The sequence below is a fragment of the Prunus dulcis genome, chromosome 6 (assembly GCF_902201215.1).
Source record: "Prunus dulcis chromosome 6, ALMONDv2, whole genome shotgun sequence".
In the NCBI taxonomy this organism is placed as follows: Eukaryota; Viridiplantae; Streptophyta; class Magnoliopsida; order Rosales; family Rosaceae; genus Prunus; species Prunus dulcis.
In genome coordinates, this window is record NC_047655.1 from 21526453 (window position 1) to 21549940 (window position 23488).

Genomic DNA, 23488 nt, shown 5'->3' on the forward strand with positions numbered 1-23488 from the left:
TCACTTATTATTAAAAATTGTTGAGAGAGAGAGCTATAAGGGAAAACAGCTAATGAGGTGCTTTCATTTTCTGATTATGCAGTAATCAGTTTCGAAGAGGCGCTGAGTTTAATGATTATGTGGTAATCATTTTCTGATTATGCTGGAATCAATACCAATAACACTTTTGTAGGGGCTTTTTTCTTCCGGCAGCTACAAATGGGCTTGGCTGTCGTAAAGAGCGAACTGAAGAAATCGTCCCATGTACCTGAGTTCATAAATCAAGCCCCAAGAATGCTTCGAAAGGACAGAGAAGCCTTAGTAAACATCTTGGTTACTTTCACCAACAAAAATGACAACAGCTTACAGATAAATTTTCTAGCTTGGCATGAGAGGCTTGTGGCATGGAAGCAAAATTGACATGAGTTTAGCACGGACGAGAAAATTAAGTGTTCCTATTGGAAAGATGAGGTATTAAGGTAGGAGAGAAAGGATTTTGCAGAGAGGTTTGGTTGAGCATGAGGAAAAAGAGAGACAATAATGGCTTGAGTGTTTTTCCAGCAACTTAACAAAGACTCTGTCAAGTGTTAGAACAGCTTGCCAAGAGGGAAAACTAAGGAAAAAGGATGGGTTGAGCACGAAATTGCTGGGTTTTGAGAGTAAGAGAGGAAGCTTGCTCTTTGATGTGGTTGATGCTTATTGGGTAGAAGAGGCCTCTTTTATAGCCGCTGGAAGCTGACATTTTCCAAGAAACCCTAATGGTTTTTATCCCATTTTGCCAAGTTTTTTCCTTCCTTTCTCCCCTCGTCCATTCAATCATCCTATTTTGGTGAAATCTACTCTGCTCATTTGCACAAAATTAGGGATTTTGGGAGCTCAAGGTCCCTTTCCCGCAGTTGTCCTAGTGAAGAATTCCTATTTTCAGTCATCCCTCTTCCTCTCTTTTCTTCCCTCTTTCATGGTCAGATCTGATGAAGGAAAGAAATGGGTATACATGTTGATTCGAAGGATGATTCCCACTTTGCGCGCCAACATCCCATGGTTCCTTGGGTGTTTTATGCTTGAAACTTGTTCATTCCCATGTGCTGGAGCCTCCCAGTAGCTTTTCAGACTTTCCTTCGTAGCTTTGTTCTTAGCCAAGTGTTGGAGCTTTGCAACTCTTCTATTGTAATTGTATGTGCCAAGTTAATTTATTGAGTAAGTGGGCTATTTTTTATCAAGTGTTAGGCTTTTTTGGTTGAGTCAATAGGCTATTTTGGTTGGGATATTTTCTCTTTTGTGCTCACCCACATGTTTGGGCCTAAGAAAATGGGCTTGAGTTCCGAGGCTCCCAAGCAACCCGGAACCTCCATTTCTCGGCCCATCAATGGGCCTCATGACAATTTATTACCATCCATACCACAACCCACTCAAGCAAGCCCCGGGCATTTGAGTGGCTTGGGCCCACTTAGGCTTGTAGCATGGTTGGGCTTGAAACAATAATTTCCTGCTTAATGTGGCATGTTTCTTGGCACGCTCTAATTCTATTGTCCTTAGAGAGGGACACGGTGCTTATTTTAGCATGAGCTTGTATTTTATAACCTTACCCCAGTTCCTGGCATGACAAATTATTTATTTAGCATGACACGTGGACTGTGACTTGTATATGACTGGTCTTCATATACTCCGATATGTGACTGGTCGTCATATACTCCGATATGTGACTTTTCTTAATACAGTATCGTATTGGACCGAAAACTTATTTGAGCCCAACCATTGACTTTTTTGGGCCTCAACAACTTTTAACAAAAAATTTACTAAATGCCAAACAACTTTCTCTTACAGCTGATTTCTCTCACAGCAAATTTGTCAACGATTATTTTCACAGCACATCAATGCCAAACTAGCCATTCTGAGTGATTATGGGAGAAGCACATGGGAGGTGCTTCTCCTTAAAATTACTTAAACCTGATTATTTAGAAAAGTAATTCTCCATAAAAACGATTATTTACCTTTTTAAAATCACTTCCAAACGAGCCCCATATCATCTTAAATATATATGTGGATATATTTAAGTTAATTAGGTTAACATGTTGTGACAAATCCCAAAGCTTTGGTCAAAGGTTATACCAAACAGAGTTTTGAGCTTATCCAATCAATTGACATGGTGGTGAGTAGGATTAGTACCCTTCTTATAAATTGGATATCCACTAATAAATTCCATTCCGTCAATACCATCCACAAATTCACACATACATGATTGGTTTCATGGAGAAAGGAGGAATGCTTATTTTTTGTTTTAAATCCATGATCAGGATATGTCATTTTGCATATATGATCAGGAAGAAAAAACAATTTTCCCATAAAATTTAGCTTGTTTCATAAACTGTTAAGGAATATCTCTTAATCAACTTTAATGATCTCTAACCTTATATTGTTTTTTAAAATAATTATATTTTTCTTGATTCTAGTAAACAAAAAAGGCTACCCAAAAATTACCAGTTGGGTAATAAATAAATCCCACAACCTGACCCTCTATCAAAGCTTTAAAATAAACTCCTACGTGTATGTAATCACTAGAAAACTACACGTCATGTGAATTTTAGTGCTTTTTACACTTGTACATCTTCAAGTTTAAGATGTCAGAATTTACAACTTGTCTCATGCTCACCTCTTTAGCAGTACGCCACTCGTGAACATCAACACCCACGAATTAATATTAGCAAAAACGGACGAAATTCCAAATTCCAAATAGTCCCATAATCCGTGATCCTCCATAATAAGCATGTACAAAGCCAAATCATTGTTTCGCAAAATTGGTAGCTTCACTCAAAGAATATATAAAATATAAATAATATGGTAAAGCCGTCAAACTGTTTCTCCCTCATTGTAGTGGCGGTTATAAAGAAAATAGAAGAAGATAATTAGCATTTGGAAGGACTTGTGGGTCAGTGGAAGAGTCCTTTTCCAATACCGCACTTTACCCAAACCAAAAAAACACACCTCATTTTTCTGTATTTATATTCGGAAGGACGGGGACCGACCGACCGACCAACACCTAACTGTGGCACGAGAAAAATATTGTAGAATTAGAATATACTTTCCTCTGCTCTGCAAAATCCTTATTGCTTTTATTATCTTCTCTCTTTCTCATCATCGTCATCGGAAACTAAGCTCTGTTTTTTCTTTTCTTTTTTGGGTCTCTCTGCAAAGCCATGGAGCTTCTTCCTGATTTTTTATTTACAGTTGTTTTTTCTCTCTTGATGGCTTTTTGGCTTTCTTTCGTTCTCCCTCTGGTTCTTTCTATGTGTCCAAGCAGGGATGCCAATGACCATGTGAGGAAAAGAAGGGTTCTTTATGAGTGTGAATCTCCGGTTGAACCCGAAATTCATGACTGGAGAAGTGAGATACGAGGTGGGTTTGTTGAAAAAGTTGTGAAAGTTGAGGAATTTAAAGGTGAAGAACCAAAAGAGGAAAGTTTGCTACTTCAAGATTTTGTTGATGAAAGTTGTGGATCGCCGAAGGGACATGAGGGTTCAAAGACTGATGAATATGAAGTTTGCAGAGAAGTTGGAGTTGTTTGTTTGTCAGAGAAGAGTGTTGAAGATGAGAGTTCTGGTGGGCATGGTGGTCTATGCGGGTGCTCAGAGAACATGGTTGATCAAAGTTCTGAGAGGCATGAAATTGGAGAAATTGAGGTAGATTTGACAAAAAACGAAGTGGGAATCTTTGAAAGTGAAGATATCAAATTTCCAGAGTGTGATGGCAGTGATCATGAAGCTGATCGAGCCAGAGAGAGTGTACTAGATGATGTGGAAAAGGAGGGGTTGCTTGGTGAGGAGGATGATTGGGAGGGAATAGAAAGAACTGAATTGGAGAGGCTTTTTGGTGCTGCAGTGGTGTTTGTTGGGTCTAAGAGTAATGCTGAGAGAAGTTTAAGTGTTGGAAGTGATGTGAAGACGAGGTTAGATGGGCTTCACAAGATTGCCACTCGAGGGCCTTGCTTTGAACCCCAACCTATGGCATTCAAGGTCTCTGCACGAGCAAAATGGTAGCTTCTAACTTCTCTTCTGCCTTTTTTTTTTTTGGTGTTGTGATTTTCCAGGGTACTATTTGATTTGATTATGTTCTTATATATGCTTATTGGTTTCTCTGAGTGCAGCTCTCTACATGTCCAGAAATAGTACTTTGATTTAAGACTTTTTATTTGGTGATTGTCCTATCACGCGATAATCATTGCAACTTTCTGAAGAATTGTACTTTGTAGCGTTAACTTTGTTTATCAAGGCACATGATGAATGTGGACTAAGCAAAGTTTACAGAGGGGAGAGGGAAGAAATTTATTTTTATGAAACTGATAAGTCACAATACCCAATTGCATTGTTCATGTATCTCAGGGATAAGTCCCTTTAATGTTCTTCCCCTTTCGATTTTTTCTTGGACTACTTGCAAGTTCCAACTGTTATGACATTTTATATCAAGCAGACTAAACAGGGAACTTATTTTCCGAAAATGAAGGACCTTTCCTTAGTGCAAGAGATTCATCTACAGAGTGTATTCAGGCTCAAGATGAATAAACGTTTAGTACTGTTAACTTGTAGAAATTGAGTTGAATGGCATCACACTAAGCTTTCACATCCAGAATGTAGTTTTGTGGACAATAATTATGATTACTTCTGATGCTTCACTAAGTTGATAGAGAAAACCGGTTTACATTGTGCAAGGAATGCTTGGCAACAACTCGGGAACATGAGTGCAGAGGTAGCGATGGAGCAGTATATCACACTTCTTTCAGAAAGAGTTCCTGGGTGGATGGAAGATGTTCACGGTGTAAGCATTTTACTTTTGGAAGTGCTAGTGCTTCATTCAGTTGTTTTTACAGATGAACAGTATAGGATAATAATCCTTTCCTGTTTGACTTGGGCAGGATTTTGCGGATGCCCAAGCGTATGAGAAGATAGCTTCTGATCTGAAGACATTGGTGCAAAACCAACCAGAACCTGCAGGGGAAAGGTGTTCAATCTTTCCTTCTTTATTGGCCAATGTTAAGCACTTTCAAGGTTTGCAGATTTTATTTTTTCTTTTTGTAGTATTTTTTACTGATTTCTTTAAACTTTTCTGAATTTGCAGAAAAGTGGAAGAACTAAAGCCTGATTTTAAAGGTTTAGATAATTGAGCAAGGTATGCATGCAATTAGTTGTTATGTAAGCTTGTCCATAGCCTTACCATATCTGAAATGATATCGTTGTGTTTTGCAAAATATAAACACTACAGTCACAGATGCCATTGTTCACATAATACAAACTGAGAATCTGAAATGAAGTTTGTTGTGCGTGCAAATTACCTTGTATATAATATTTATTTGCTCAAAGTTGCCTGCATATACACGTAAACTGAATTTTCATTGATGGCTTAAATGAATAGATGGTTCCTGTAGTTTTAGTCATGGAATCTTGCCCCCCTCTGTTTGCTGTAGAAGTTTAACGTAATTAATTGCTTGGTCATGAATTGAGTAGGAGATAAGACACAAATATTATTGATACCACCAGGAGTCAGTTTTGTATTTAATTAATGATTAATATTTTGGTTCTTGGCTCATCAAGTTTAAGAAGTTACAGGCTGACAAATTCTCTTCCTGTAATCATACATAATGCTTATTTAGATATGTTGAAATCCCATATGTATAAAAAATACTGAATATGTTGTAATCATATCTGCAACAAATTGGAACTCTTATGAAGTTTTCCCATTACTTGAAGAGCTTGCCGTAATGTTTCTTCTGGTATCTCGGTTATGTTTGAAATCCAGGTTTGTGCCAATTGTTCATTACCAAGGTAGAGCATCTTCCGGAAAGAAGAGGCTACCAAGGCCCAGGAGGAGTTCACTTGAAGAATTGGAAACATCCAGTCTCATTTGTGACCAGTATATATTGCCATTGTCTTTTATAATAAAGATTTAGCCATGTGTTTATGGTACTATGTATATCCCACTTGCCCACTACATTTCTGTTTAAACCAAACCCCTTTCGTTCCTTGCATGGGAGAAATGAGAAAAAAATTGGTGATGATACACCTCAACAAAACAGATGGTATTGTACAACTAACCAAGCCATAGAGGTTCATTTTATTAAGGTTGAAACTGCATTTAATGTTAGGTTGACCTAGCGCCACCACGAAAGCTACCACCTCCACCACCATCATTGCCATCACCACTGTCATTGCCGCTACCATCATCCTTGGTACTATAGCCACCACAGCTATCTCACCGCGGCCGCTGCCACTGCCACTGCCACTACCATCATCACGGCTATCTTAACTGCCATTGCAACCGTTATTGTTGTCGTCACCACTCATTTACAAATTGATTCATCTAATAAGACGAACTAAAGTTTTCATAATTAAATCTTCTTATGTTGAATAGGTTTGAAAAAAAGAAACTTTACAAATGATATAATTTTAAAATATTTCCAAATTCCTACAAGCTATATTGAGAGAGGAGATACGAATAGAAGACCTCCTATAACTACGAATCCGTTGCTACTTTGCGAGTTTTATATGTATACAAACTTCTGATAAAGTTTAGATTAAAAATAAAAATAAAATCGTAATGAACAGAAGGCCCTCGAATCGAGCGTTCATTACTTTGAGTTGAAGTCACGAAGGATAATCGAACATAATCAATACGACGACGTTTGGATTGTCCGCTACAGTAGTATGCTGCAGAGAGAAAATAATTGCACTGAATCACAGACTCACAGACTTACAGTTACCGGCAGACCCCAATTCCATTAATGAACGTCGACGTTTCAAATCATCTCCAAATTCCAATCCATTTAGATCTCAAGCTCGAATTCGAACTGGTTCAAATCTGCAGCAATGCCTCAAGAACACCGGTTTCCATATTTGAGATCCGAAGCTTCTCATTCTGATTGATTCGAATAAAAGCAATATTCAAATGGGGGTGGTGATTGAAAGCTCTGTTTGGGAGCCAAATCCTGGCCTTTACATATTCATCTTCTTCGCCTCTCTCTTCTCCATCCTCGCCTTCCCTTATGCTTCAAACAAGTACAGCAGCACTGGCAGCAGCTCCAGCAAAGCTCCGTCGCTCTTCGACCATGGAATCTCACCCACCTCCTCCTCTCTCCGCTTCCAGAGGAACTTCCTTCTTATCTATTCTCTTGCCTCAGGTCTGTGCGACGTCGTCCCTTGTTCCTTCCGGATAGATCTTCTTTTCTTTTTGTTCTTTTTGCTCTTTTAAGTTTTAGTTCAGCTTCCGTTTAAGTTTTTGTACATACATTTTGTCATAAATCAAGCAGAATCGCATTTTAATCTTAATTTAGCTATTTGGTTTTGATCACTGATGGGGTTCTTATGACTTTTTGCTGTCAGTGATGGAGGGACTGTGGTCTGTATTTGGTGAGTTTGAGTTAGCTTACTACGGTTTAAGCAGAGAGCAAATGATGTTTTCTCTCTGTGTTGGATTTGCAGCTTCTCTTTTAATTGGTTCCTTCTTAGGCGTACTTTCCGATTTAATGTAAGTGCATTTTCAGACCAGTCTTGCTTCTTGTTCGTTATTCCAATGCTTAATGTTAAACCTTAATTGATTTCCCTTTTTTTGTAATTTGTGTAGAGGTCCAAAGAAAGTTTGTTTCCTCTTTTGCATTCTACACCTCTTTCTTGGCTTGTGGAAGAGAATTATTGATCATCCGAGTGTTTTGGCGACGAGTATTTGTTTGTCTCTCGCAGCTTCGATCTTTTCTTTCAGTTTCGAGACGTGGATGGTAGTTCAACATGAAGAGGTTGTTGAGAAATGCCAGTTATTTCAGACTTGGTTTGCACGTAGAAACATCACTTAGTCTAGAAATGGGAGTGACTCATATATAGATTTTTGTACACAAGCAATTTGTTGGACTAGCTATAGTGCTAATTATGATGAAAAAAATTTATGTTTGCAGCAAGGGCACAGGCAAGATATGTTGAGTGAGACTTTTTGGTTGATGAGTTTCTTTGAGTCCGCATCTCTCATTGGAAGCCAGGTGCTTTCAAATTGGCTCATTGGTAATAATGTGGAAAAAAACATGGCATCTCATTCCACTGCAGCCATCTTCTTGGCAATAATTGCCTTGGTTTGTCTTCTCAGAGGATGGACAGAAACCCCACAGAAAGTAGCTCTTAAGGAGTATAGGGCGTCTTTCTCTACATATGTTTTTGGTGGTAAGAGTTGCATTTGTTTTTTAAAAAAATTATCTACTTTTCTTGTTCGTTTACTTAAACAAACTATACTGCTTGAATACATTCAGTATGAAAATGAATCAGTTAAATGAGATCGAGTGAGACTGTAGTTCCAGATATAGTGAAGCATGTTAATTCCGTCAAAGGCAGATGCTTCGAATTTGTGTAAAATTTTGTTCTTGAGGATCAAACTCTTATTGCTTTGCACTTCATTCCTTTGCTTGTTGCTATTTGCCTCCTCTGATACTCAGCTGTATCTGTTTGCCCCAATATGATCAACATGCCATCAATCCCCTGATCCAGGAGAGTAATTTTTTCCATTTCTATAATGTTCTTGATTAGCTAAATCACTTATGTCATCTTTCCTTTAATGAGCCGAGTATTTGAAGAGAATTTTCACACTTTTTAGGTGGGAGTGTTGTTTTTTAATCTTCACTATTCCAGCAACTTATTATTTTGCATTTTAGAGGATTGATTATTTAAAGATGCTGTGCTAGCATGATTTAGCTGCTCTTCTGCATAATGCTCTGCAAATCATTGTGTGAGCTACTGTAGGTGTAAGCTTTAACTGTACGTATGGTGTGTGTTCTTACCGTTGAAACTTTATATTGTTGGCAGATAAAAGAATATGGCTTTTGGTGTGGGCACAGGCATGCCTTCAGTTCTCTGTAGCAGTCTTCTGGATTCTATGGGCCCCTACTGTAGTGGTATGGTTTCTATAATTTAAAACAAAATGTTTAGCGAAATGAAAGGTACCATGGTTAATATCTGAACTACTTGAAACTTTATGTTAATTGGATTTTTTTTTTTCGCACTCAACAAAGAATTCTTTCTTATTCCTGAGTAAATTTAAAAGAGGGGTTTAAAGTTATTGAACCTTAGATATCATAGTTTCAATTTCTTCCATCAATTTTTAATAAATATGTGATTTTAGGCTGATGGACGAGAAGTGCACCTAGGGTTGATATATCCATGTTTTCTGGGCTCAAGAATGCTTGGAAGCACAATATTTCCCTGGCTCATTAGTGGACTGTCATCCCTGAGAACTGAGGATTGCCTAGTATATGCATTCATTATAATGGGGCTTGTCTTGTCCATAACAGCGTATGATTATCAGGTAAAGATGTCTTCTGTAAATGGAAATATAAGAAATATGATCATCAGTTATGTTTAATGATAGTGGTTCCGAAGTTTAAACGTTTAATTGGTGATATGCAGGAAATTGGAGTATTAGTGACATTATTTTGCATATTTCATGCCGGTCTTGGCATGATTTTTCCTTCACTAGCCAGATTGAGGACAATGTAAATCAAACGAGTATTCCATCTTTTTGTCCGCTAATGTCTCCTCTAAATATTATGCCTCAGGTTCAACTTTTGTTACGTGGATTTTAATTTGATGGTTTTCCTGCTACTATTTGGTGTTCACAGGTATGTGCCTAATGCACTGCGTGGGGGGATGATAAGCCTTTCTCAAGCCCCAGCAAATGCAGCAATTCTGCTTTTTCTGGTGCAAGTGAGTGTTTATTCCCAGGACTACTTCAACATAGAAAACATATGATTAAGAAACTCCCTGCCCAGTGAAATTGATGTGTGCCACCAGTGGTGGAGAGCAGCCACAGTAAAAAAGGGTCATAATTGGACTGGTAGATTCCACCATGAGATTTATTGATTAAACATCCATCCACTGACTTTTCTTGCTACTGTGGTATTGATGCAGGGAAAATACTACAATAACATTGGGAACTCAACAATCATAGCGTTTGCTGCCCTTGGACTATTCACAGCAGCTGGTTGCATGCATGTCTTGAAGCGATGGGGGAAGCAACCATATCACAATTGGCATAAACTCTGATTTTATACCAAATCATCAGCGAGCTTATTGGCTGAGTTGGTGAGTCCTGGAGATCATTAATGACTAGCAGAATTGAGTATTTCAAAGAATTTCTGTGCCTCTGAATTCCACCTGAGGTATGGGGACATAAATACTGAAAAAAACAACAATATGTTGTAAGTTTGCAAAAAATTGGATTGATATGGTCTTGTGTATTCCTTAGGAATCAACTGAATGACTATGTGCAAGACGGAAACCAGTTATCGGTTCCTTGTCACCGAGTTCAATTCAAGTTGCCAAACCCATCTGAGCCTCTTAACTTTCTGGGCAGGTCTGGTGGTTAGGCAGGAGAAGATGGGATTTACATGTTTACCATCAGCCCTCTGCGCAGTTTAGGGATTTAGACCTCAGCAGTAGAGGCGAGAACTGCAAGTTTTTGTGATCCTCATTTTGAAGATTTGTTTGTAAGTTTTGCACTAAACTGACACAATTAGCAGTTCAGTTTGGCAAAATTGTACTTAAATATGCGGAACAGAATGGAAATGTCTAAATTATTGCCAGATTTCTTTGATGATTGGATCGGTTAATAAAAAAAAAGGTTCATAGTTGTCCTGTAAATCCAATGTGCAGTTTCGCTTTAGTGAGGAATTTCTTTCAAATATGACTCAAACCCAAGACGAGTAAAGAAAAAATAGCTACCTCTTGTTCATCTGTTATAAATTTCTGAGCTGGTGGAAAACAGTGTGACAGAGGAGATATACAATCAGAAGTTATGAAGAACGAGAGAACAATGACATTTGCCAGAACCACGATTGCTTCTTGTTGTATTTGTTCTTTCATCCTCAAATTTGCCTTCTTTCTCCTCCTACACCTTTCCCCACCCTCACTTTTATTAGCTTCTCATGGATTTTTTTTGTCCAAGTTCCCGAAGAACGAGAGGAGAAATGAGAGGGATTAAAAGGAAAAGACAGAAAAGAGGGAGAAGAGGTGTGAGTGGTTAGTGCTTTTGTGGTTATCTGCCACGAAATCAATGCGCCATAAACTTGTGTTTGCAGGGCTTTTTTTTAAAACAACTTCTTGATGGCTTGTTTAGCCAAGCATGTCATAAAAAACACTCCAAACACTTAGACAGTGGTTTTTATTTACTCTTGTTCCTCATCACGTTAATTTTGTCAAAAAGTTAGCTTGAAAACCAAAGAGAGATTTAGATATGAACGTGGAAAGTTTCGAGTTCTTTTTCTTTCTGGTTTTGAGGGCATTACTAAATAAATTATTGGACTAATGATGGAGATGGACTAAGGCATGCAATTACAGCTTCTTGCACCATTATGCAAAGGTTCTTAGCTACACTTCACATATCCTGCATTGCAACAGATGGAACCTTTCTTCATTTATTTAATTGAATTGCTAGATGCGACATGAGATGTCGACACGAGGAAAATTTATTGAAACTCCGACCATACAAGAAAAAGAAGGCTCATTCTCAAACGACCCCCTCCGAAGGGGTTGGTGTGTGCTAATGCTCAGGTGTGAATAAAAATTTGAGCACTGCACAATGACACTCTACACAACTACAACTAATCCTCTTGTTCTTGATCCCTGATCCACTTTGTAGCCACCCATTTTTCCCCTTCAATTACAGGACAGCTCCCATGTATTGATAACTGCAGAGGCGCATCCAGCCAATAATTAAATTAGAATGGAACAAAATAAACAAACAACTTCTCTTAACAAGGAATGAAATACCTCATACAGGGTAAATTTCACGAGAAATGCTACGAAAAACATTTTTTCTTTCTCATCAATACTTCTTGAAATGATTATAATAAGAATGATACTGGGAAGCAACTAACCATATCAATTGTACCATTTGGGAGCAATGAATAAAATAAAAGTCCATCCCCTTTGCGTGGGTTCACTTTCAAACCAACACATTCCCGAAAATCATAGTTTCCATCGATGTTTGAGCCATTCTGCAGATCAAAAAGGGATGATGAACAATGGACAAACCAAAACGGTGATGAGAAAAGCAGAGGTCTTCAACTCACCTCATAAGGAAACATGGTTTCACCACCTTCTTCAACATCAGTTAAATACAACAAGAATGATGCAACCTACAAAGATCAAATAAGACTAATGTAAGCATTCTTTAAAACCTTTTGGAAAATAAACATTATGATTCTATCAGATCTACAACTTGTTATGCTTACTATTAGTGTTTAATCTTAGAAGATGGTTTATTGACCACTCCTGGATGCAACTTAACTTCCGCTATTAGCATAATATTATTTGGTTTGAACATGTAATCATTAAGAAATTTCTAGAATTTGTTTGAACTGGTCAAGTAGATGAGCGCAGAACATCTATCTGCGACTTCAGACATGAAAGCACACAAATCTATTTGGTTTCAAGAAGTCAATAGAATTTATCCTGGTAATACTCCCATGCCATATATCTTTAAGGTGATACAGAATGACCACCTGTGCGCTCTCCAACCCAAGTATAATTGTTGTACTAGTGTAGGAAATAAAATATTGAGGTTTATCTTTGCCTGGTTTTATTTCCTAAAATGTGCACTCTGGGGAGTGGGTGTGCAAGGGTTTCAGTGATACACAAGCCCAAAATGGAAAACAAATAATGACCAAATGAAACTCATGTTTTATAGTGAAGATGTACCCTTTGGCTCTTCTGTGGACCATATTGATCAGGGTGGAATGCATCGTAATGAGAATTATACTTCTGCCCGATCTCATAGCGTAAGATGTTGAATGCCTGAAACATGATATCCTCAGCTCAGACAATTTTACAAATTGGCCTGAAATAAAAGATTAACTAATTCATAACAGAAACACATAGGCATGAAAGAAATATCTTCACTATGATTACAACATCAAGTATCCCATCATTACTTGGCAAATTAACATAAACAACCCATCAAGCAGCGGTACCTAACATTTAAATACTCATATAACAGTCTTGTCAACACTACCAAAAAAAGAACTTTTCCACGGTTCGGACCCATGTTGAGAAATTTTTTTGCCAACAGGAAACGGAACATCAAATACATAAAGTTAACTATATGACAGCACACTTCTGATTTCTTAGGCACAAGAAAGAAATTTCCAAGAAATTAGTAAACAGCAGGGTTCGTTATTCTGCCATGAACTGACAGAGGATTTTCCGACAACCCTCCTTCCCCCAACTCCATTCACCCTTCCTACCACAGTTTGTGGTTGCAGGCATTCTCATTTATAATTTTACGGAATAAAATTACTTTGGCATCAAGAGAAATTTTTTATTGGATGCTGTCATCTTGGACAGAAGAAAAACTTCCACAAGCATTGCTTAGAACGAAACATGACTAGGCATTATGATTTTGTATAAAGAGAGATGATGAGGACGATGATGATAATAAGCTCTAAACTGTACACTAAATAGTACCTCTCCATAGGTCCTGGGAAGCATTGTTGCTCTTGCAATCTTTTCCTCAATTACATCCAGAGTCCCAGATTTATCATCAGAAGCAGAAAGAAACATGCCAGAACTGCTTGAAAAGATAGAGTAAGCATGGTTTGTGGGATCTGTAATCACTCATATTAAGAAAACTATTCACATTTGGACCCGTTAGATTTATTCCTCTAAATATAAAATCATCAGATGCTAGTGTTTCTCAGCTTGTATCAACAATCATAAGATTTCACTAACAGGGCAGTCTTCAAAACTTTGGTGCAAGAGTAAAAATGGTATGCATAACAAGTACTAACAAAATGATGAAAAAGGTTTGCTCATTTGAAACACTAAATATTAAGTTTGTGTACCTTGTTCGTATATCCTTCGTGTTCTCCTCTGTCTCACCCTCTCGCAAAGCCAAAGTTGATGGTTTAAGGCTTGGCTTGGCCATACCGATAATGCTTTCACATTGCTCCGCAGTTGCAAAATTAGGAAAATATAGTGCACGCGGATACCAACTCAAGACCTACACAGTTCACATGCCCTATTCTTTTTAGCTAATAAAAATTCAATCTTTGATCCCACAAAACTCATACAATCCTAAATTGATCAAACTGTTTAAAGAATCGTCACAAAGAAAAGTCGACAACAGAAACCTGAAAGGGAATGGAAGTTAAAGAATCGTCACCGGTCTCTCCATAAGGCATCGAAGTATACTCTGTTTCCAACAGTCTCGTTCTTAGCCTATTATCACCACCACCCACATCCTGCCAAAAATCAAAATTTGAAAATTGTTAAATAAATTATTTTTGAAAAACTGAAAAACCCACTAAAGTTCTTGATAAAAAACAAAAACCCCATAAAAGGAAAAATGAAAACTTTGCCTGAGAGAGGAGAGAGGAGCCGTAGAAGCCAGCGAGGAAGAAGAAGGAGCATAAGATGAAGGTGGTTGGCAACCCAAGTTTGGACTTCAACTTGAACTTGGAGCTCCAATTCCCTTTCCCGCTTTTGGCTCTCATTGTAATTTCAATTTGTCTTCAAATGCAGGTGGCAATGGTGGTGTGATTGGTGGCTTCTACTTGCTCTCTCGTCTGTAAATTTTTGTGCTTTTGTTTTGCGTTTGACAAACGACAGTCGATCAAAGACTTAATTGCAGAGAGTCTTTGTCAAGACTGTAAACAAGCGTGTTCTAAATTCTAAATGCGCGCACAGCACGGCGGGAGTTTGCGTAAAACTACTGAGATTTTTGTAATCTGACCAAAAAAGGAAGACTGAGATTTGTGGAACCAAATTACTGGGGGTGTAGTCAATCTTAGAGGATTTGGAATCCAATGGGTACAACGAATATATTTTGGTCGGGGGAGCAAACTTCCCTGTTTTGCAAAGTGCTCAAATCCAAAGTCATAACCCACAGAATTGTGTCTCTGACAAAGTGGATAAATAGATTCTTCCCAAGGCGGTCCTTTGGCTTTCATGGTTTTACAACTTTACTTTTTTATTTATTTATAACTTTCGCTTTGTAAATTCAAATTCTACCTTGTCCATTGTGATTATTCTCACTTGTTCTGAAAAGGGTCAAGTATCATCCTTCATTATTCCAACTAGAAATAGAACCCCCAATCTTTTCGACTCCTGAAAAGATGGCACTAAATACCATTCTACACTACGTTTTAAGACTTTCTAGAGAGAGAGAGAGAGAGAGAGAGAGAGAAGTTACAATCTTTTAGACGGTGAATATTGAAAAACCACGGCCAAAGAGGAGGAAATCAATAAGCAAATGACATGAAGAAAAAGGGTATGATGAAAGAAATAACACTTGGCCTAAGATATTACCCACAAAAGAAAAAAGGTAGCCTAAGCGTCACTGGGGTCGCATCATATTCTCTCAATTCTTTGCCGTTCTCATCGTTCGTGGATTTTCTTTTTTCACTTTTTACCGTGACAAATGTGTCTTTTACCTATTGACCCAAAAAAAACGTATCTTTGCCTTTTAGACACAGCCTTTTTTATTTGGGTGGATTTGGACTATTTGTTGTTTTTTTACTGCAGACTCCCTGGTTTTTCTCCCTCGTTTGGGTCCGGACTTTGGCCCCAAGGATTGCACACAAAACCGCGTGGAAGGTAACGAATTCCACATTGCATTTGCACAATCAACACCCCCCAACACTCTGTTTCCACACACACACATACACAAAATAATAATAATAATAATAATAACAATAATAAATCTCCAAAGGCCCTGGCATTTGGATAATCTAAATTACAAGCCTACATAATAGACGGTCCAAAAGTACACACACAAAGGAGAGGCTTGCACACATGTTCAATTGAGTGGTCCCACCCATGAAATACAAGTCCTTAATTATCACACATTTTGTCCACCTGGCTTGGGTCACCCTCCAAACAAACCCTTTCCTTGCAAGTAAATTACAAAAATAATTCTGATCAGTTGTTTTCCTCCACGTATTTTGCATGGTCCTTTAAAAAACACAGCCATGTCTTTTAACTAAAGAGCTGAAACCTCACTCATCTCTTTCCCCAACTTCAAGCCAGTTGAACAGAGAAATTCAGAGTACACCTAAACTGCGCTTGGTTCAGTTCAACTTGGGGAAATAGATGCTCCGGGCAGATGTATATTGCTCTCCGCTTTACAGTCCTCCACAGGTCAAGTTAGTGAAGGTTGGTAGCAGCTCCAGGCCATGGCTGATCCAATACCGCAGTGCTCGAAGGCTACCCAAGGGGGTTTCTGTCAAAGCCTTGAAAGACGAGGCAGGCGGGGAAACAAGCGGTTTCCGTGGCCAGAGTTGGGATCCTGGGTCAGAAATCGAGGTTCCTTATGAACAAAGGCCGGTATGTTTTCACTTTCTCTGTGTACCTTCCGCAGCAATCCCATTTCTTCAATGGTCGACATAAATTAGATGAACTTATCCATTGAATGAGAATTCAGCAGGATCCGTTGTCTTTAGCTAGGTCCAGTTGGTAATAATCACTACCCCTCTTGAAGAAACCTTGTGACAACAAATCTAGTTTTTCAGTTTTCTTATATATATGAATCAGATAATATAAAAGAAATAACAATGAAAATTTGGCATCATGAGTAGTGAGTGAAATGCTTCATATGCTATGGAAACAATGGCTCTTATAGCCAAGTAGTACCTATGCCCACTTTAAGTCATGGGATTGAAAAGGTGTTCGAATCCCATAAGGGTAAGAGGAGGTTTTGAGGGAAAGTCAGGGCCATCCCTTATTATGCACCCCAGCAATTGGCCCAAAAAGAAAATGAACAGAAAAGGGAAAGGGAAGCAGATTCGAACAGATTCCCCCACATTATTTCTTGTAAGCAATATGTCATGAAAATTCATACTTACAGTTATTTGGTTTCATAATAGGTGAATGAGTACTCATCTCTGAAGGACGGAGTTTTATACTCGTGGGGTGAACTGGGACCTGGGCCTTTCCTCCTTCGTCTTGGAGGTTTGTGGTTGGTTACTTTCACAACTCTAGGAGTGCCTATTGCAGCTGCAAGCTTTAATCCATCAAGGGTAAGATATTGAATGTTTTAAAGTCAAAATAAAAAATATGTGGATATGGCCAGATACTTTATATAGAGTTGTAGCGTACGGAAAATAATAATAATAATTAATGTCTCGGGACCAACATATCTTTCAGAAACTAGAAGAGAAAATGTATCTCGTGCTTCCAAATGTCTAAGACTATACTCAAACGGTCAGCAAAATCACACACAGATCCGCTGGCATATTACTAAAAAAGTTAAACAAGAAGCATATATCAGCACCAGCAAGAGGTATTTCATTTGTCTTTACTCCAGTTGTTCCAACCTTGCAGGATCCTCTAAAATTTGCGCTAGCTGCTGGAACTGGAACTCTTTTTGTTGTATCGTTGATCGTCTTAAGAATTTATCTGGTACTATTTTCAGCTTACTTCATCTTATAATCACTACTGGAGTGCATGTGTGGAAGTTTGACATTGAGCAGTAGCAAAAGCTCATAGCCAAAACTTCAATATTATATGAGAAAACCACTGCATGGTCTGTTATGATACTGACAACCATGGACTAAATTCTACTGGTCACAATATATATTATTTGTTTCCAGTCCCCAAATACAAGAGAACATACTTGTTTAATGTACAGGTTCCCCAGTATGTAAGGATTCCATGAAACAAATGCACGGCACTCCCAAAAATAATAGCAATGGGGACTTCAAAGCAATTTTCATGCATGATATTTGTTTGATACACCGCTTGATGTAGAATTTTTAACGAAAGTAAACCATATTATTATTCCTATTGCAGGGATGGAGTTATGTTGGTGATCGACTACTATCAGCAGTCATACCTTACGAAGAGAGTGGCTGGTATGATGGACAAATGTGGGTAAAGCCACCTGAGGTTAGCACCCTTAACCTCATCCTTTCTCAGTTAATAAGAAACAAGGATGAAATCGTCTTGGACAAGTTAGCCTTCCAAGTTCAATCACATCTTATTCAAGTATTCAACTGAAACAGGCTAAGTAGAATAATCAGTAAATGATAAAATTCATTCAAAAGAATTAACTAATCACATGAGGCTTGATGTTTATGCATATATTGCCTCTCTACATCAAAACCTCGAAATTATGATTACGCTGTGGACACGAATTTGTGGCATATCATTAGAGCTTAATACTGAAACAAGGTTTCTGATAGTCGACGGTGTTTATGTGTGTGGTGTATATGTGCAAATGCATGTCATGGAGAATAATCTATGAGATATTAACCAAGTATGGTTATCAGAGAAGGTGAAAATCTGAATGTATCTAAAACTGGTACACTCAGAAATTTAAACAAATAAAAAAATCAGGGTCCGTGTCCTACATAATGAGAATGAAAAGAGAAGAATCCATGAAGGTAAAAACACATCCAATTTGAACAGAAAGAAAGAAACATGTAAAACCATCTAGGCCTGTGGCAACCCATAATTTAGGCAGATATCGACAAAGCATGATGATCCTAATGAATTTCATCATTTGATTACTAAGAGAAATAAACGTCAAGTAAAAGAGAGTACTTATACTAAAATAAGTATTTCCACAATACCTGTCTTGTCACAATTCTTGTTATCCCATTGCTATGGCAGACCATTTTATCTTGTGGCCAACCACTGAATAAATGATAGCAGCATACCGAAGTGAATCTGATCATAATTTGAGACTCAGAAAAAACAAATAGGAGTTTCCCATAGTTAAGAGTTTTGCTACCATGCATAAATCAAGATCAGCTTATTTTTGGAGTTGTCCGGATGAGTGAACAGTCAGAATGAATATGGTACAGAAGGAGGGCATGAGATCAACCTTCGTCTTCCCTCTATTACCCATACAGATTAATGCAGGAATCATCTATGCGTAAGGTTTCACCACTGAAAACTGACACCTAAAATTTTTCCTGTAGGTCTTGGCTCGTGATAGACTATTGGGCTCTTACAAGGTACTAGCAACTGGAACTTGAAATGCATGCCAACTATCAATATACATCCCAGAGAAGGATGCGTGCATGCTAAACAAAGTTATTTTGAGGTGGAAGAAAAACAAAATGCACAGATGCACACACCTTAGTTTTCAAGGCACTACAAAAGATGTGAGCTGCCATGTATAAACTTCATCCTTAGAATTATGAGATTCATATGAAAAATTGAAAATTTATGCAAGCAGGTTAAACCCGTCATCAAATTGCTGAAACAGACTCTAGTTGGAACAGGGGCATTACTTGTCACAGGAGTGTTGCTGTTTATCTTTGCTACACCGGTGGAGGATTTCATTCACACCACATTTGGCATAAAAGATAACTCATCAAATGTTTCCGCCTCAAAGATCAGCACAAAGTTCAACATAAGGTTTTATAGATAAATAGAGATTGCAACCCTCTGATCAATTATTTACATATAAGTTTTTTTCTACTTTGTTCTCCAATGTTACTTAATCTTGCAGAAAAGAGGAGTTGCTAAAATTGCCTACGGACGTGAGGTCTGATGATGATCTAGCAGCAGCCGCTGCTGAGGCTGCTGATGGAAGACCAGTCTACTGCAGAGATAGGTTTTATCGTGCATTAGCTGGTGGGCAGTACTGCAAATGGGAGGATCTACTTAAGTGATGGGCAAAAGACAAAGGAAAAGAATAATTCTTCATATCATAATATACAAAATTGTTTTACAAACTAAAGTAGTGGCCGGCAAGGCAATGCAATATCCATTAAGGAAAATCCACTAGCACTGGCAAATACATGGGGGGAGGGAGGGGGTAGTGTGATATGGTGGCATGCCATCTTAGTCACCACCTAATTTTATAAAACAAATTCTGTAAAAGCATTTGACAAATAGAATTTTCTCTACAACTATGCTCTGTAATTTGTACACTTAAACGGCAAAAATGTAAGGTTCTATCTCATTGTATTAGGAGAACAAATTATTAGAAAATCCGAGATAAAAGCATGAAAGAATGAAGTGATGTAGAACCCACACGCATATATAAGGTGATGTGTCAAAAATTGAGCATATCATGTCTGATTTACTACTTTGCTGTACATTATGCAATTAATGGAAGAGGAAAAATTACCAACTTTTCAAAGAAGATAGTAACTATATATGATAAACATGTGGAACCATGTAAAATTAAAAACCAGGAATATACATATATATCATAGCTACGTGAGACACATCAAAATACCATTGATTCGCTTCCGCATTATCTACTACCACCTCAACACTTTTAGCCAAATGAACTTCCTGAAAAAGAAGATATAAGTCTTCAATCTCAAGACTGATGAAGTTGAGATAATGCACACTCTCCATGCCTAAACAGAAACTCCTGAGAACAGCTTCCGGACAACAGCTGCAGGAACAACTAGACAGTCCTAAATATCCAAATGATAATCTTTACAAGTCTTGATAGCAGGATGAAAGGTCATCTTCTTCAACACCAATCACTGCCAGCCATACTTGGTATCCAAACAACCTTGATTAGTGGGGTTTGCATGAAATCAACAACAGAGCCTCTGAAGTCAGAAATCAAGCATTCTACCACGGCACATAGCTCAGCCAAATTAGTGTGAAGCCACAAGCAATATCCCTTACAAACAAGTTTGTAGCACCGATTGCAAGCTCTAAAGTCTAAATAGCCGTACTTCAAAAAGATGCCAAGAGCCATTTGTGATCATGAATGCTAATTGCTACACCAAATTATAGTGTATGAGAGCCCCAAATGATATCTCTCCCAAAAAAGTTCCGCAAAGGCTAGACAATTGACCTTCGACTGTATGCTATCATCATGGTGAAAACTAATAACAGGATACAGGACCATTGCTTTTGCACTAATTGCAGATGTGTAAGCAATCTGACACACTGATTAGAGCAAGCAAAATCAACGATGAATCCTTGGATCTCAGAAAAGAGGCATTTACCATGCAAGAGAGCTGTAGAACCCATGGCGTGTAGTTCCCCAACTAGTGTACGTCCTAAACAAGTCTTTTGCACCAATTGAGAAATTTAAAAATCCGTTTGTCAACAACATCCCTGAATACACTTTTCCTTCTTTTTGCATCTTCAAGATCCAAAGTTCTATATGCAAGAGCAAGAAGATACATTGCAGGATGGAGTCTCCTGCATATACCAAAAAATGGATAGTAAGTGTATTTCAAAAGGTATTAAAGCACCAAAATGGACTAATAGAGGGATAATATACAAAAGAGCTCCCTGAAAATAATAAACATCTAAAGACAACACCATTAATCACAATGCTGGCTTTTGACAAGAAACACAAAAAGCAAATTTTAATAAAAATAAATAAAAACACTAAATTTGAAAATAAATTCTGAGGTTTCACTGTGAACACATTTTTCAAGCCATTATAAGATTCACCAGATCTCATTTTATTTTTTTTTCAACCCTTAACACACAGTTTGGAACCAGATGGAAAAAGGGTTCACCTCATTTGCAATTGAATTCATTGAATTAATTTGTAATGAATTATTATGCTTAGAACCAAACATCAAACGTCATGTGTTCCAAACTCATTAAATTACAGTATAAGTTAATCTAATTCACACAAATTGAACATAAATGCCAAACAAGTTCAAAATTAAAATTCCTGTTCTATTTAGTAAAGTAATTAAACACTAGAGTTGAGAAAAACTGTGAATAATGAAAAAGAGCTCAACCTCAAAGCACATGACCTACTTACTGTTCAAATTGTTTGCCCGCATCAAAGCCATCCCAATACCGTTGTGATGGCAACATCCGGCCTTTCTTATCTCTGCCAAATGTTTCAATATACCAACCACCTATATCATGCATGCCACAGCGAGGCTCAAACAGCCAAAATCTGTTCGCATAAGCTAGTTATGAAAACTATTTAATGTTACAATCTGTTGGACTAATCTCATATGATATACATAGGACTAACAGGATTACTCTAACCAACAATTTTTGGGTAGCTTACGTAAAACAGTCTCACTTGAGAACATAGAAGTAGATTTATAACTATGAAAGTGATATCACATTACTCTAAGTAAACTGAAGAAGAAAAAAAGGAACCACATAAAGAATAACAATGGTAGTAAAATGTCTGCATGTTTTGATAAACATTACAACCAATTGTCTGGTGATGCCAAAACTATCAAATTTAACACACAATTATGAAGAGAAAGAAATTACGCATGACAAAGCCATAGCATGCTCTTGCAATGAAGAAAGAACATGGAGGCATATTTACATGAAAATAAAGTATCAGAATGAATCCTTTACTGAAATTAAAGTGAAGCTTTCATACAGATGTCGCATCTTACTTGCTTGGTGGTAACCGGGCTCTACTGCATCTACACTCACAAACAGAAACCTTTTCTCCCAATTCATACCAAAACATGTGTTTCACCTGTTAAGAATAACTAATTTGAAAATAGTCTATATATTATAAAGCACCTCTAAGGCAAATATAATTAGAATCACACAAACAGAAATATGTCACTGACAATAACAAAATTTCAGGTTGGCAGTAATGGTGACCAGTAATGGTTCTTAACAAGATGCTTCATGCAATGATATGCATTTGTACAAAATGAACCCGCTAGAATAAAAGTCATGTCAGAATATAATATTTATGCAGGCAATATGAGAAAAAGTTAATCATCACTAACACCAAATCCGTTTTAGTTTAAAGAACTATTGGCACTCATATTTCAGTGCAAGTGCATTTTAGAAAATGCACCACTGGTATATACAAGAAATTGCGGAGTATCATGCAGAATCTGGAACCTGCAGATTTTCCCTCTAATCAAATATGACAATATAAACTTTAAGCAAGAAATTGTATCGACAAGGATGAAAGCCAAAGAGCATAAGAACTTAAGAAAACCAGGTTTACAAACCAGCAATGTTCTATGCTTCATAATCACATGGGTTTTGGTACCACTGCTATTGTAGACAAGGCAAGACCCTTCTTCTGAGCTAGTCCCTAATCCGGTTATAGTTCCCAATAGAATTCTTGATCCAACGGCAGCACCTGAAAAAGAATCTTCAGTAAACCCTTCGCTGGTATGGACAGGATTTTCATTAGAGCTCAGAAATACACGAATGTGATCAGACTCTTCATTCTGCATCCCATCAGAGTAGCTTTTTGGAGGGGCTCTGGTGGCCGTAGCAACCACCCTCCCAGATATATGCAATTCTAAATCTTTATATGCATCTGATGTTTCATCTGTAACATCCCAGGTTCGCACATGAGCATTTCCAGCATCATCAACACCACCAGAATTCATGCAGATGCTCAAGTCCTGAACAGGTTGACAAATCCCCAAACCCGCAGATGTGGTATAACTTAATTTCTTATTGCTGTAAGATGATAACTCTGGAACTATATTGACCAGGCAGACCATCCCAAAAAGATCACGGCCTGAAACCAAATGCAGCACCTCTGGAGTTTCATACATAGATCTCTCTTCAGCTTCAAAGCAGTCAGGAAGAAGGTCCAT

General features: G+C 37.8%; 5 protein-coding genes across 11 annotated transcripts; 3 read left to right on the forward strand and 2 right to left on the reverse strand.

The window, feature by feature from the left end:
* Window positions 1–2899: 2899 nt before the first annotated feature.
* Window positions 2900–6088, forward strand: LOC117630030 (acyl-CoA-binding domain-containing protein 3-like). The gene is made up of 5 exons (XM_034362737.1): window positions 2900–4009; window positions 4683–4788; window positions 4886–4971; window positions 5089–5139; window positions 5767–6088. Exons 1-4 carry the CDS (start codon window positions 3174–3176, stop codon window positions 5132–5134), a joined length of 1074 nt encoding a protein of 357 aa, XP_034218628.1. The 5' UTR covers window positions 2900–3173; the 3' UTR covers window positions 5135–5139; window positions 5767–6088.
* Window positions 6089–6435: 347 nt separating this feature from the next.
* LOC117630029 (molybdate-anion transporter) lies at window positions 6436–10640 on the forward strand. Of its 6 annotated transcripts, none has more exons than XM_034362734.1 (10): window positions 6438–7144; window positions 7347–7491; window positions 7588–7756; window positions 7913–8171; window positions 8808–8896; window positions 9124–9306; window positions 9408–9493; window positions 9620–9704; window positions 9909–10082; window positions 10246–10640. In XM_034362734.1, the coding sequence occupies exons 1-9, from the start codon at window positions 6913–6915 to the stop codon at window positions 10041–10043; spliced, it is 1383 nt and encodes a 460-aa protein (XP_034218625.1). In that variant the 5' UTR covers window positions 6438–6912; the 3' UTR covers window positions 10044–10082; window positions 10246–10640. The 6 variants fall into 6 exon arrangements, 4 of the variants coding, with proteins under 4 accessions (XP_034218627.1, XP_034218625.1, XP_034218626.1 ...); XM_034362735.1 differs by having other exon boundaries at window positions 10354–10640; XR_004586189.1 differs by having other exon boundaries at window positions 6439–7144; window positions 9909–10159; window positions 10354–10640.
* Window positions 10641–11378: 738 nt separating this feature from the next.
* LOC117633167 (probable prolyl 4-hydroxylase 9) lies at window positions 11379–14914 on the reverse strand. Its single transcript, XM_034366866.1, has 8 exons — window positions 14357–14914; window positions 14129–14239; window positions 13841–13998; window positions 13464–13566; window positions 12699–12794; window positions 12071–12136; window positions 11876–11995; window positions 11379–11686 (listed from the first exon to the last, which is right to left on the reverse strand). Exons 1-8 carry the CDS (start codon window positions 14489–14491, stop codon window positions 11600–11602), a joined length of 876 nt encoding a protein of 291 aa, XP_034222757.1. The 5' UTR covers window positions 14492–14914; the 3' UTR covers window positions 11379–11599.
* Window positions 14915–15695: 781 nt separating this feature from the next.
* LOC117630658 lies at window positions 15696–23488 on the reverse strand. The gene is made up of 5 exons (XM_034363357.1): window positions 22886–23488; window positions 22307–22392; window positions 21703–21843; window positions 16841–21122; window positions 15696–16480 (listed from the first exon to the last, which is right to left on the reverse strand). The coding sequence occupies exons 1-4, from the start codon at window positions 23486–23488 to the stop codon at window positions 20978–20980; spliced, it is 975 nt and encodes a 324-aa protein (XP_034219248.1). The 3' UTR covers window positions 15696–16480; window positions 16841–20977.
* On the forward strand, window positions 16089–19908 carry LOC117630659 (protein CONSERVED IN THE GREEN LINEAGE AND DIATOMS 27, chloroplastic-like). Of its 2 annotated transcripts, XM_034363358.1 has the most exons (7): window positions 16089–16322; window positions 16862–17014; window positions 17319–17396; window positions 17787–17882; window positions 18920–18955; window positions 19180–19361; window positions 19456–19908. In XM_034363358.1, the coding sequence occupies exons 1-7, from the start codon at window positions 16089–16091 to the stop codon at window positions 19616–19618; spliced, it is 942 nt and encodes a 313-aa protein (XP_034219249.1). In that variant the 3' UTR covers window positions 19619–19908. The 2 variants fall into 2 exon arrangements, with proteins under 2 accessions (XP_034219249.1, XP_034219250.1); XM_034363359.1 differs by lacking the exon at window positions 18920–18955.

Excerpts from the sequence above, each read along its gene's own strand:
- LOC117633167 (XM_034366866.1), bottom strand. The coding sequence starts at position 14,491 with ATGAGAGCCAAAAGCGGGAAAGGGAATTGGAGCTCCAAGTTCAAGTTG. Across the intron at positions 13,999-14,128 it reads TAACTTCCATTCCCTTTCAG|GTCTTGAGTTGGTATCCGCG; the intron begins GTTTCTGTTGTC and ends TGAACTGTGTAG. Across the intron at positions 11,996-12,070 it reads AAACCATGTTTCCTTATGAG|AATGGCTCAAACATCGATGG; the intron begins GTGAGTTGAAGA and ends TTTGATCTGCAG.
- LOC117630030 (XM_034362737.1), top strand. The coding sequence starts at position 3,174 with ATGGAGCTTCTTCCTGATTTTTTATTTACAGTTGTTTTTTCTCTCTTG. Across the intron at positions 4,010-4,682 it reads GTCTCTGCACGAGCAAAATG|GAATGCTTGGCAACAACTCG; the intron begins GTAGCTTCTAAC and ends ACATTGTGCAAG. Across the intron at positions 4,972-5,088 it reads CCAGAACCTGCAGGGGAAAG|AAAAGTGGAAGAACTAAAGC; the intron begins GTGTTCAATCTT and ends CTGAATTTGCAG.
- LOC117630659 (XM_034363358.1), top strand. The coding sequence starts at position 16,089 with ATGCTCCGGGCAGATGTATATTGCTCTCCGCTTTACAGTCCTCCACAG. Across the intron at positions 17,015-17,318 it reads CAAGCTTTAATCCATCAAGG|GATCCTCTAAAATTTGCGCT; the intron begins GTAAGATATTGA and ends CCAACCTTGCAG. Across the intron at positions 19,362-19,455 it reads AGCACAAAGTTCAACATAAG|AAAAGAGGAGTTGCTAAAAT; the intron begins GTTTTATAGATA and ends TTAATCTTGCAG.
- LOC117630658 (XM_034363357.1), bottom strand. The coding sequence starts at position 23,488 with ATGGACCTTCTTCCTGACTGCTTTGAAGCTGAAGAGAGATCTATGTAT. Across the intron at positions 22,393-22,885 it reads TGAAGCATAGAACATTGCTG|GTGAAACACATGTTTTGGTA; the intron begins GTTTGTAAACCT and ends TATTCTTAACAG. Across the intron at positions 21,123-21,702 it reads GCGGGCAAACAATTTGAACA|GAGACTCCATCCTGCAATGT; the intron begins GTAAGTAGGTCA and ends TGGTATATGCAG.
- LOC117630029 (XM_034362734.1), top strand. The coding sequence starts at position 6,913 with ATGGGGGTGGTGATTGAAAGCTCTGTTTGGGAGCCAAATCCTGGCCTT. Across the intron at positions 7,757-7,912 it reads TGGTAGTTCAACATGAAGAG|CAAGGGCACAGGCAAGATAT; the intron begins GTTGTTGAGAAA and ends TTATGTTTGCAG. Across the intron at positions 8,897-9,123 it reads TATGGGCCCCTACTGTAGTG|GCTGATGGACGAGAAGTGCA; the intron begins GTATGGTTTCTA and ends ATGTGATTTTAG.